Genomic DNA, 13,323 nt, shown 5'->3' with positions numbered 1-13,323 from the left:
TTCACCAGGCCTTAAGTTGCCTTAACTATGTCTCACAGGACAGGACATTTTTCAAAGGCCTGAGCAAGGTAGATAAGTCAGCTTACCTTTGTAGTGTACGCCAGCCCTCAACTGTGATGTTAACTCACTGTCCATGACAGAGGATAGTATGGAGGGTTTGAAGGAGGTAAAGAGACTGATGGGATTAAATCAGAAGGAAGCCAGCCCGTGGTGGGGTTGGTGCAGGAGGTGCAGCATCTCTCCCTTTTATATGGAGCCAGATTTTCTGGGGAGACTAGAACTGGTAATGTCACTACTGTAGAGCAGCCTTTGCTGCTGTGACTGAACCCCAGGAAGGTTCATCTTCTACAACCCCCACCTCTTGACTTCTGGGTTAAAATCCTTAATTCAGTAAGAAGTGGAAATTAGTCTATATACCAGCCATCATTTCACTACTTCTACAAACTATTTCCCCTGATTGGCCATCTGCACCCAGTGGTAGATGGAGTAGCCAAGCAGTTTCAGGTCAGGGATGAAGAGCTTTAGGAGAACTTTCTGGAACAACTTTTGTGCTTTGCTACATGTATTAATCTCTCATTTTATTGAGTATAAAACATCACACATTTACAGTAAAAAAGGCAGCTTTGGGTTTCCTGGTTCTGGGGTTCTTTTTTCCCCTTGGCATATTTTATTTACAGTGGTTGCACTTACTGTGTTTGAAAGGACCTGTTGATTGGAGAGACGTTTTTTTGTACTTGAAACAAGGATTGCTGGTAGACACCAGTAATAGGTTTCTTCCAGTTTGAGAGAGAAGTACAACTATTATATAACAAGTATTTTGAAATCCTGTAACACTTTCTACCTGAAGCTCTTGGATCACCATACAAACACTAACGAGCAAGTTAAGACATGCATAGCTTCTGTGAGAAGTAGGTAACTTAGTGACATCCCAGTTCTCTAGATGGAGAGATGGAGGTGCATAGAGGGTGATGTAACTAGCCCCCAGGGCCACAAATGCACTCTGTGACATAGCCAGAAGTAGAACACAAATCTCTGGACTCTTGGTCCTTTGTCTCAATCCACCACTTCCAATGTAAAGTTAAGCCTGATTATTGAATCCGCTTTGCCTTAAGGTGGAAGCTTTCCAATGAGCTTATCAATGGACTTACGGCTTCTCTTGTCACTGCTTATAGAGAATGGGCCAGATTTTGCACTTCATTTCCTCCTTACCCCTGACCAGATGGGACCTAATTGTACATTTTAAAAGTAGATTCCAAATAAACTGCTGAGAGAGAGTCTTATATTTCTTTTTTTTTTTTCACATTGCCTTTCCGTTCCAGGTATTGCAGTACACCAATAAATTTGATGAAACGGTTTTTATGCCTTCTGAAAAAATAGTGGTTAACTTCATCACTCTTAATATAGTGGATGAGTACAAGACTTCCCAAGAAACCACAAATTTAATACATAGGACCAGCCACAACTGCAGTTCCATTCATGACGAAAGCAGTGTTGATGAGCCTCTGACAAGAGCCTTAGAAGTGAACTGTTTGGCTGATACTTCCGAAGATGTTAAAATTTTACCTGACTCTGTGAGATATCGGAACTGCTCACCACGATGCCAGCATGGATTCCGCTATGCTTTGGGTCAGAAGAATGAAGGGGCTGTAGAGTATGCACTTGATGTGAGGCCTGCAGAACTTTTTCCTGTGCAAAAGGTACAAGAATGTGGTTCAACAGAGAAGTCTTCTGAACCAAGAGAACTGCTAGATGAGCCACAAATAACTCTGAGGGACTTGGCTGACAGTAAAATAGGACAGTCGTACTGTCCCCAGCTTGATGTGCAAGTTACAGATGTGTGTTTGGTGCAGGAACTAAAAGAACTAAATTGGATGGAGAAGGCTGCTACACCAGAGGTACTGCTGGGTGAGCCACAGAGTGATTTGGTGAATGTGGATACTGAAAAGATAGAGCAGTCTTACCATCCCCAGTTAAGAACAATAACACAGAGCCCCCAGGAGCAAACTGGGACAATGGGGGTGGAAGAAGAGGATGAACAGACAATATTAGTAGACTGGGATCCTCATACTGGAAAACTTTTTATACCTACATTGTCCAGTTTTGAGCATGATACACATGAAGAAGTACTTGAGCATGAAGCATGTGATCAGCCTGCTGACGAGGGACTTTTGTCCAAACTCTATGAGAGGCAGGTGTCTGTTGAGCCATCAGAAGACCAAGAACCATATCTCCTGCAGTTCAAGGAACAGTGGGGTTTGCATGTAAAAATGGAAGACTGAACGGTCTTCCCTCAATATCTTAAAATGTTAAATGTAAATTATTGTTTATACCATCAAGTAATGGCTAGATTTGACCAGGGCTGGATTTGCACTGAAATAATCTAATCTCTATATTGGGTTTTTTTTAAATTTTTTTAAGACTTATATTGTAAAAAAAGATTCTCTGTAAGGATTGTTCTGGAGTTTTCCTCATGCTATCTTCATTAAATCAAATTATTTGTACTTGAAAACAATCATTTTTAGAGAATATTAGGAAGCTTTTCTCACAATGCGCTTAATAAGTGATTAAAAAAAATAGGAAGGAAGCAGAGGAAAAACCCTAAGTTTCTTCAGCCCTAAGGATTCTCAGAGCTATCACAGATTTCCATGGGGAAGTTCTTTCATATATTTTGGTTAAAATGAAGTAGATTTATTTAAAGGCCCAGTCCAGCCCCCACTTAAGCTGCTGGAGAGACTGCTGTAGGCTTCCTTGGGAATTGGATTGAGCTTTAATAAATGTATTACAGTCTCTACCGTTAATCTTTGATGAGAGGTTGGGAGAAAAGGCTAAATTTTGTAGGAATTAACAGCTTCTACTATACATTGTTTTGTGTTTTAGTTATTGATATTATAGAAGCTCTAAGACGATTTGGACTCCATTATATTGGATATTTTACAGATACTTAAGAAAAATAGTTTACAAGCTAAACAAAGGTGAAAAAACAGAAATATTGCTATTGCCTGACCACCCACACCCCAGTTGCTACACCAATCTCTGTCAGTGAATAGCAGTAAATTATTGGTGACACTTAGATGCACTTTTTCTTGAGGATATTCAGTTATTCTTAAACATTCTAATTACCCTACGTCAATCTTATTAACTAGTCAGGGTAGGTACTTTTATCAAAGCAAATAGTCAGCAGCAAAAGAAACACTTTCACATGAAAGCACAATTACAGCTACTGGGGATCACTGGAGTTAACTGACTGAATAAGAGCTCCTTCTGCAATGCTGTAGATTTAAAAAAAAATCAATTAATTCCTTAGACAAAGAAACAAGGAGTGTTAAGTAAGAGCAAGCAGGTGCTGTTGCTGCTTTATTCAGTATTGTTGAGACCATTTATGGGAATAGTGTCGAATTCTGGCATTCATATTTTAAAATGGATATGGAAAAATCAGGGTTAAAAAACAGGTACAAGAATGATTTCAAGGTCTGAAAATACATCTTACAATAAAAGATCAAGTCCCCTATCTGGGAATATATATGCTTAAGTTCCTTCCTATTCAGGATAGCACTGAAGTACATGCTGAAGTCCCACTGAATTCAAGGTAAGCCTCACAGTTAAGCCTCTGCTTATGTACTGTACTGAAAGAGATGTCCTGAATAAGGCCTTGTCTTTATTAAAGAGGTTAAGATCTGGCTTGATCCTGGTCCATAAGTACCGACACCCAGAAAATATATGATTATAATTGAGGAACAGATGAAAGCTTAACAGAGACTCAGGGCATGTCTCCGCCACAGGTACTTTGGTGGCACAGATATGGTACTGCTGTTATGACACTATAGTTCCATAGCGTAGACACTTCCTGCATTGACTGAAGAGGTTTTCCCATCACTGTTGTAGGTAATCAACATCATCAAGCATCTGTAGCTAGGTTGACAGAAGAATTCTTCTGTTGGACTAGCTTTGTCTACACCGGGGACTGACTCAGCTGAACTACTGCTCTCGGGGATGTGAATTTCTCATGATTCTGAGTGACCTAGCTAAGTTGATATACATTTTAAGTATAATCCAGGGTCAAGTGACTGGAAGTTGAAGCTAGAAATATTGCAACTAGAATTAGAATGTATTTTTTAACAGCAAGTGTAATTAACAATTGGAACTTCTTGCCAATGGCTATGTAAGATCCTCCCTCACTCAAAGACTTGAAGTTCTGGTGGCATAAATGTGATCTGGGCAGGCTGTCAATTATTCCATTGTGAAAGTTACAGCCACTCATTCATCAAGGTCAAAGATACTACTGATCCTGCAGTCCAATGGCAGCTTGAGAAAGAAATAGTTCACTAGCATGACTTTCACAGTGCCAGAATCAATTCTCATTTACAAGAGTGATTTGTGCAGGAGTTATCCTTATCAGTGGCAGCACCTGACACGAACAGGCATTAGTAGCATTGATTTACAATAAATGCCTCAAATGGCATTAAGAAATGTTGTTTGCCAGTTGATCAAAAGCAGGCCCTCACGGTGGCGTTAGCCTGGCATAAGAACAATGGTGAAAATTAGGTGGGGTTTCTTTATTTCCCATGGCAAATTGTAAGCCATATCATGTCCTTTTTTTAAAGCACATTTCCTTAGGGCAGCGGTTCTCAAACTTTTTGGGTTCCAGAGCCCTTTACATGTGTAAAAATTTATGTGGAGCCCCAGTGGTCCACTGATTGTATGTGTTGTACCTATTGATGTTTCCAGTTTGTCAACCTCACGGAGCCCCTGGAGATGTCTCGCAGAACCCAGGGGCTCCGCGGAGCACAGTTTGAGAAACACTTCTGTATAAATATAAACACATGCTAGGAAACTTAGTCTTTATTCCCTCTCTCAGTTTAATAAACTTTGGTTATTCTGAGTTTTGATCTTTAAATGCAGTATTTGTATATTATGGATTTTAATGCTTTCTCCTTCTATAGTATCTTCTATTGGAGGAGCACCAAACTCTTTACAAACACTAAATAAAGTATCATCATAATCTCACTGTAAGGAAGGTGTTATTACCCTGATATTACAGACAGGAAAGCAGAAGGCAGGAGAAGGTTAGTGACTTTTAAGCTATAGAGTCAGAAATCAACCACAGATAGCCTCAAAACTGTGTTTGAACTACTGTTATCTTTCTCCTTGCTATTCTGTTTAATAAGAATTAAAGATTACTTTTAACATGTAGATGGTAATGCTTCTGTTTTGGGATGTTAAATAGTGGTTAGGAAACTAATTGAGTAGTTGATGGAATTTCCATTGACTATTCAATTAGTAGATAAGGGGTTCACTGCACCTCTGCTTTTTAAATGTAGTAAGAGCCACCAGGCTTTTACTACATTTAAAAAGCAGAGGCACAACAGGCTTTTATTACATGTAAAAACCAGAGGTGCAGCATGAGGGACCCAGCGTGAGCCAGGACAGCTGAGCCACTACATTTAAAAAGCAGAGCCACAGCATCTGGGACCTGGTGTGAGCTGGGACTCCTCAGTCCTGGCTTGGGCCATTTCCCCTGTTGCACCTCTGCTTCTCCTGCCCCTTCCCCCCCACAGAAATGGGACTGGGGGGGAATTGGCTGTTAAGCCGGCTCCCCACAGCACTGTCTCCACTCCCCCTGGGGAGTGACTAGTCGAGTAGTGACTTGACTACCTGATAAGCCTAGGCATATCAGGTAGTAGACTAGTTGCTTACATCCCTGTTTCTATTTAGTGTATGATAAATTGGGGAATCACTTCTCTTGCCAAGAGCTCTTTATTCACCTTTAAATTCCAAATACAGACATCTGAATTTACATTGTAATCTTATGTATAAATATATATAAAATTGTGCCTCTAAACATGTTGTAATTAAAAGTGATGCTCTTCACTGGCAAGCTGTCCCAGCCCAAAAAGCAGAGGGAAATCCCAGCTATTTTGCATAGTGAAACTGAGTGGTGCTTTAGCTGAGTGGCACTTTAGTTGTTACAGCCTGGCTTTTCATTTACATTGCTTTACAGATATGAATCCAGACTTTTGACTGAAGTCCATGTCTGTTGGGGGAAAAAATCCTCACTTTTTAAAATGCAGGACATACCGCAAAAGTAAAAGACAAATCTTGGTCTCCAAGGCCCTGATCCTGCAAAGGGAGCCATAGGATGCATCCTTCTGACCAGTTCTTCTGGCTGATAACTTTCTTATTGCAAGAGGTGTTTTGCTCTGTTGCTTAAGGCAACACTCTCAAGTCCAGCTGTGTGGCTTAAGCACTGAATAGCAAAGTTAGCTTCCTTTTGTTAAATTTTAAGGGAGACTTTAGCATGATCTTTCGCTTCTTGCCTTAGCCCCAATGCATCCTATCGATGGCCCATCAGGGAACAGAGGAGTAGATGGTAATAGAATACATGTCTCACCCTGAATTTCCACCAAAAAAGGCTTCAGCTGTAGCCTCCCTTAACTGTAGAAAGTGTAAAAATTGATCAGAAGCAAAGACAACATCTGACGCCCTCTGGTTGGTGGAGAGGATTATTAGGGCACTCCCTGTGGTGTTTTGTGAAGTGTTAGGCAGATTGGTGGAGTATTTCTATGTAAAACAAAGGTCTACCTCTGAAAAAAGTAATGAAGGAATTGGGGACTCAGAAAATTTAAAGAATATGAGCAGAATGGTTTCCACGGGTTTCTAAGGGGGCCTCATAATGATCCGGTATGTTTCTTAGTGGTGTCCTCCAGAACCTGCTGCCCCTTCAAATTACATGTTTGAAGAAAAAGTTACCTATGTACCAGCTGCCAATTGAAAGGCGATGGGACAATGTTACTACTTGTTATTTTAGAAGATTGGCATCTTAAGTGTCAGAGATTTTTGGCTGTGTCTACACTACAAAGAAAAGTCAGAAAAAGATAAATTGCGAACCACAATTTGCGTATCTTTTTCCATTTTTCTTTCAGAAGAGGTTTTTCTGAAATTTGGCACATCTACACTGCACCAAATTTCGGAAAAGCCTCCTCTTTCAACACGTCACTTCTTCCTTGTAGAACGAGATTTATAGGAATGGCGAAAGAATGCATCCGCTTTTCTGAAATGTATCCTTGGACACAGCATAGCTTTTCCGGGATACCTCTGGTATTCCGGAAAAGAGCTGCAGTGTAGATGTAGCCTAAGTTAATACATTCATCTCCCAGGGCAATGGACCATGAAGGCTTGTTTCTGATGTGACAGCTACATTTCTGATCAAAAGCCAAATATTCCGGTAAATGGAAAACCATGGTAATCAAAATCAATTAACTGGATGGTATCATGTTTTTACTTGCTTTTTACTGTTTATGGTTTTCATCAATAAAATGACAGACCTGTTTCTCATAATTTGATTAACATCTATCTCCAGGCTTTTTGCTGCAGCACTGACATCAGAGTTCCCAAGAAATTTATTTAAAAAACCAAACATGCAACCTCTGTGAGACTTGTTTTGTAAATGTACTGTATTCTCTAACTTCTGATCCCTAAGACACACAGCAGATGGTTCTGTTTCATCGATTGCTGCTTATTTCTGCATGCTTTTCTATCTGAGCTGTAGAACTGCTGATTTGCCAAAAAGTACCAAGAATCTCTTTCAGCTACCAGAGCTATGGTACAATCAAAAGCCACTGTGACTGGGCTAAGTCGCTTTGCTGTGAAAAATGACATCAGTTCAACTTGGATTTTTCATATTTTATTTTACACAGTGTTGTACTAGAGTGGGCTTGCTCCTCAAGTGATCAAATAATTAATCTACTGGCTTGATGGCTGTCAGGCTGCAGAAGTGTGACCGCCTTAATCTCTGAAAGCTAACTCAGATTTACTTCGGCTAACTCAGATTTACTTGGGCAAATTAATCTTTTTGATAAGCATGAGAATTCCTATTGTGATTTCCATCCCCACTCCTTTCCATCGGCGTCCTACCTGTATCCAGGATGAAGGAAATCCTTTCCCATCTGATAGCTGTTCAGTGACTTATGAATTGGTGGCATTAGACAGTTACTTGCATGGACAGGACTCCACATCCCCAAAATGGTTGTATTCCTTCCTCATACATGGAAAACATGGTTGAGACATTAATTTCTTAGAGACCAAAGTAATGAGTGTGGTATAAATGTCAAGACAAATGGGCAGATTAGGTTAAGGATGGATGGCTTTGAAATTACCCACTGGGACTGGGACTCGGACTCCAGAGATCTAAGTTCAGTTCCTAACTCTGCCACTGATTTCCTAATTCTTGAGCAAGTTGCCTAACCTCTCTTCTGCCTCAGTTTCTGTTTAGTATTTGGTCTGAATTGGTGTGCAAAAACAGAGTATTCAGAAGCTTACCTTACTATTTATGATACGGTAGTGTCTAAAAGCCTGAAGATTATGACTCCACTGTACTTAACCTCACACAAACATAGTGAGAGATGTTCCTTATCGAAACATCCCCTGCACTGGCAAGACAAATGAAGGGTGGAAAAGGTTTAACTGGCAGAGAGAAGAAATATAATTTGTCTAGTGTCACAAAGCAAATCAGTGGCTGAGTCAGGATTAGAATTCAGGTCTCCTAGCTCCCAAATGAGGGCCCTATGTAATAGACAGAACAGTTTCAATTATTTTATAAGGAAGGTGGAGGAATAACAGCTTGAAGACTGAAAATACCATTATAGAGGTCCTTGACAGCATTACAAATGTTGACACCTGGAGAAATAGATACCTAAAGAAAATGTCTCATTTGAAGATAGTCTTTTATATGTGGTTGTATCTATTGCCCAATATGGTTGCATTCTAGGCTTTTCATGTTTTTAATGGATTGGAGAAAGAGTAAGTTGAAAACGGGAATCGCATGAAGCAAGGTATTGATGAGAAGAGAGAAACAAAATCTCTTGCTCATACTCTTCCTATTTTCTCTGTGATTTTCTGGAGCTTGGCATTGCAGCTAGTGTCTTTATTTGGGTCACTAATGAAAATCTGATGGGCTCTTCAATGCTCTTGCTGAATCAAATGGTCCTTATTTCTGTAGGCTTCCACAGCATAGTCACTGCCACTAGTGAGTAGCACAACAGGTAGTTATGGCCTGCCAACATTAATTATCAGATTAAACAAGAACTGTTTCAAATCTTTTTAGAACCTGTTGTTTTAGTTTTTTTAATCAGGGAATGTTTTATTTTAGACACAATTTATGGCTCAACCCTTTTCCCCCACTACTGTCATCTTAATAAACATTTATGTTCAATGATCTCTGGATTGTTGGCAGACTCAAGAATGATTGATGACTGTAACTATTACATTTCAGCTATGAATACACAAATGAGATGGGCCAGGTAAGAGGCCCTTTTTCACTGTGCCAGGCAGATATCTGCCTGCCCAGGGGTTCAACTCCTTACACGGTTAGATGCTGACTGTAAAGCTGAGCCATTAACATCAGGCAAGGGCTGTCCTTGACATTACATCCATATTGGAATGCTTTAACTCCTTACTTGCCTCTTAGAAATGCAGCGTGCAAGCTAGTAAAAAACAACCATTAGACTGCAGAGTATGTCGGGTACACCCTAATATTGGCTTCCTTTCACTACAATGTCAGAGCAGCAGCCCAGCAGGGACTGTAGTGCACTAGCAGCAAAGCCAATATGTAAATCAAGGAGACAATGGAGGTTTCTGCTGCTAAGATGCAAGATGTTGTTCTTCTAAATAACAGAAGCAGCCATGGGGATGGCCCTTAATTAATTCTCTAAGCCAAGCCACAGTTGTTTGGCTGCAGTGTGGGCTGAGTTAAACAAGGGCTGGGCAAAGTATAAGAGGACTAGCAGACTTACCCAGCATTCCCTGGTGATGAGTCAGGAGCTTGGTGATATGGGGAGGAGGGAGGTATGTGACAGTGAGGGTTAGGGGGTGAGGAGGGACTCGGGGTGGGGGATCCCATCGGACAGGGGCCTTTTTTCTTCCCTGAAATCCTTCCCCCAGTTTACCAGGGGTGTTTCCTCTCCCCTAGCCTCCCTGCCTCCAGGGGTATTTTCTCTCCCCCCACCGCTTCCTCCTGGCCACCAGAGGCATTTGTAAAAGGCAAATGTATTTTTCAGACAATGCAAGTGTATGTCTGAGACCTATAAGCAAATGATTTCTTCTTGAATAGTATTAGCCACCCCTTTGCAAGAAAGAAGGCTACAAAAAGGGGAAGAGCAAATATGTGTGGTAATTGTTCTTTCAATGCACTGTTATGTGTATATTATTTATTACAGGGCCAGGTCTGACCACTAAGCTCTTTGGGTCCTAAAACTGTGTGTTCAGAGCTCACAGCTGCTGCGCTCTTCCTGCATTGTAACCCTTCTCTTTTGCAGTGTGGCCCGAGGTATAAGGAAAATGTACCTGGAGTTCCAAGCGTTGGTTTTAAAGACAAGATTCTAAACCCACGGTTTTGATATAATTAGCAACAGACTTTCGGCTTGAGAAACATTTGAAAAATGTTATCAGTGGTGATCTTGGGTGAGTCAATGTTTAGGAGTCCAGGGGGGTGTGAGTTTCAAAAAGGGTTGAACACCTGCCTTTAGATGATCAGACTCCTTAAAACTATCTCTAGTTGGGCAACCTAAAAGCAAGGCAACCAGAAGGGTCAGGCACCATCTCTGGCACTCAGCAAGGGAGTGGAGGGCTCTCCAGCAGCAGCCTGAGAAACCCCACAGAGTTTAAAGAATGCTATTTGCTGGGAGCTGACATAGGTGTGTATAACTTCCCCATGCACCTAACCAGCATGGAGAGCAGCTTAAAACCATCATCTCACCCTGTCGGACCTCACATTCTAACTTTTATCACATGTCTTTTTTCTACTTAAGGAGATACTTCACTTGATATCTAATTTCTTTTACTCAAGCACAACTGTTGATGGTGTGTGGGACAGCACAGGGGAGTAATCATGTGAAACTGAGCCTTTCCTCTCTAGACCAACAGACATCAGCAGTGACTGAAAACTCTTTCCAGTAATGACTTAATTTTTTGAAAAAGAGGAACTTGTGATTCTTCTCCGTTCCCTTTTAAGTTTTCTGGTCAATACTTTTTGCTCTGTAAAACCTGTAGACACAAGCAGAGGTGTCTTCAGGAGCTACTGTGAGGGGGCAGGAGTGAGTTCAGAGACCCATGAGTGAGCCCAAATCTCCCGTCAATTCCAGAGTTCCAGTCTTCCAAAATCCAGAGGGGAGTCTATTGATACCAAGGCCTAAATTTCCCAGAAAGAACCATCATGACCATCTAGTCCTGATGGCAAACACCAGAGATACTCACCCAGTCATTCTTGCAACAAACTCCAAATCTTGTGATTGAACTATAGGTTGAACCTCTCTGGTCTGGCAACATCCGTGGTTCAGCGTGATTTTAGGTGGCTGGATTTCCACCTAGCATGGGTGTGGCCAAATTTCCCTTTGTCTCATAAAATATGTCTACAGATGCCAGTCCTGGCTCTCAGTGTTCTGTGCTGTTATTTAGCTCTAATTTACCTCTAAATGTCTTCTAAGAGCCCAGGAAGCAGTAGAAGTGTTGGTAATACCACTAGACAATATTGACCTCCTATGGTGCAGCAAATTCTCTGTTTCGGCACCTGTCAGGTCTTGAGGGTGCCCAGCTAGAGAGGTTCAACTTGTACTAGAGCTTTTCTTTTTGAGAAATGTGGATGCTGGCCCAAGTGTTTGTTCTACAAGGAAGCAAATCCAGCTTCCACAATGGAACATACAATAAGACATTTGGGCTGTGGTGGGTCGCTACCCTGTTTTTCTCCCTAACATGTTGACATTCCTGTGGAAGTGGGGGACTGGTCTGAACCAGAGACCGAAGAAACCCTTCCCGCTCCAGTATCTGACTTAATCCTGTGGAGAACTCTCCCACTTCTCCTGCTCCCTAAGCAGATGACTACCAAGCTTTCTTCCTTTTCTATGTCATTAAAGAAAAAATATTTTTTTCATGTAAATCATAGATTACTAGAACTGGAAGGGTCCTCAAGAGATCATCATGTCCAGTCCCCTGAAGCACGGTCTATATCATCCCTGATAAATGTCTATCTAACCTGCTTTTAAATATCTCCAGTGATGGAGATTCCACAACCTCCCTAGGCAATTTATTCAGGAAGTTTTTCCTAATGTCCAACCTAAACCTCCCTTGCTGCGATTTAAGCCCGTTGCTTTTTGTCCTGTCCTCAGAGGCCAAGGAGAACAATTTTTCTCCCTCCTCCTTGTAACACTCTTTTAGGTGCTTGAAAACTGCTATCATGTCCCCTTTTAGTCCTCTCTTTTCTAAACTAAATGAGCCCTATTCTTTCAGTCTTCCCTCATAGCTCATGTTCTCTAGAACTTTAATAATTCTTGTTGCTCTTCTCTGGACCTTCTCCAATTTCTCCACATCTTTCTTGAAATGTGGTGTCCAGAACTGGACACAGTACTCCTATTGAGGCCTAATCAGCACAGAGTAGAGCAGAAGAATCACTTCTCCTGTCTTGCTCACAATATTCCCGTTAATGTATCCCAGAATCATATTTGCTTTTTTTTGCAAGTGTCACACTGTTGACTCATATTTAGCTTGTGGTCCACTATGACCCCTAGATCCCTTTCTGCAGTACTCCATCCTAGATAATCACTTCACATTCTGTATGTGTGAAACTGGTTGTTCCTTCCTAAGTGGAGTACTTTGCATTTGTCCTTATTAAACTTTTCCCTATTTACCTCAGACCATTTCTCCAGTTTGTCCAGATCATTTTGAATTAGAACCCTATCCTCCAAAGCAGTTACAACCACTCCCAGCTTGGCATCATCTGCAAGATATTGAACAGAACTGACTCCAAAACATACCCGAGCAACCCCACTTGTTATGCCCTTCCAGTATGACTATGAACTGTTAATAACTATTCTCTGAGAACAGTTATCCAGCCAGTTATGCACCCACCTTATAGTAGTCCCATCTAAGTTGTATTTGCCTAGTTTATTGATAAGAAGGTCATGAGAGACAGTATCAAATGCCTTACTAAAGTCTAGGTATACCAGGTCCACCTCTTCTCCCTTATCAACAAGACTTATTATCCTATCAAAGAAAGCTAACGGATTGGTGTGAAATCAGAGACGAGGGAAGAAATGTGACACCCACCACTATTATGAATACAAGAAAACTGATTCTCCACCTGAGTAACATTTAAGATTCACTTTATAGGCAGAGGAGCCAGACTGTAAGGGTACAAAATCTATGCTGGGAGGTTTCTGAAGTCAAGAAGACGATGCTGCCACCTTGTGGATGTAGATAACTGCGTTGAAGGAAGAATCTAAAATGAACACAGGTGAAAACAGAAGCAAGGAAAGCTTCAGAACAGATATCACATTA

General features: G+C 41.1%; 1 protein-coding gene across 2 annotated transcripts in view; it reads left to right on the top strand.

Moving 5' to 3' along the window:
* Positions 1–12,484, top strand: part of IL20RA (interleukin 20 receptor subunit alpha) — a 51,696-nt gene extending 39,212 nt beyond the window's left edge. For both annotated transcript variants that reach the window (XM_025178071.2, XM_006112725.4), the window contains exon 7: positions 1,320–12,484. In XM_025178071.2, the coding sequence (XP_025033856.1) occupies positions 1,320–2,279 (960 nt within the window). In that variant the 3' untranslated portion in view covers positions 2,280–12,484. The remainder of the gene's footprint in view (positions 1–1,319) is intronic.
* The last annotated feature ends 839 nt before the right edge of the window (positions 12,485–13,323 follow it).

The sequence above is a fragment of the Pelodiscus sinensis genome, chromosome 3 (assembly GCF_049634645.1).
Source record: "Pelodiscus sinensis isolate JC-2024 chromosome 3, ASM4963464v1, whole genome shotgun sequence".
Lineage (NCBI taxonomy): Eukaryota > Metazoa > Chordata > Testudines > Trionychidae > Pelodiscus > Pelodiscus sinensis.
The sequence above is the reverse complement of the archived record's forward strand: the minus strand, read 5'-3'. Positions and strand labels throughout refer to the sequence as shown.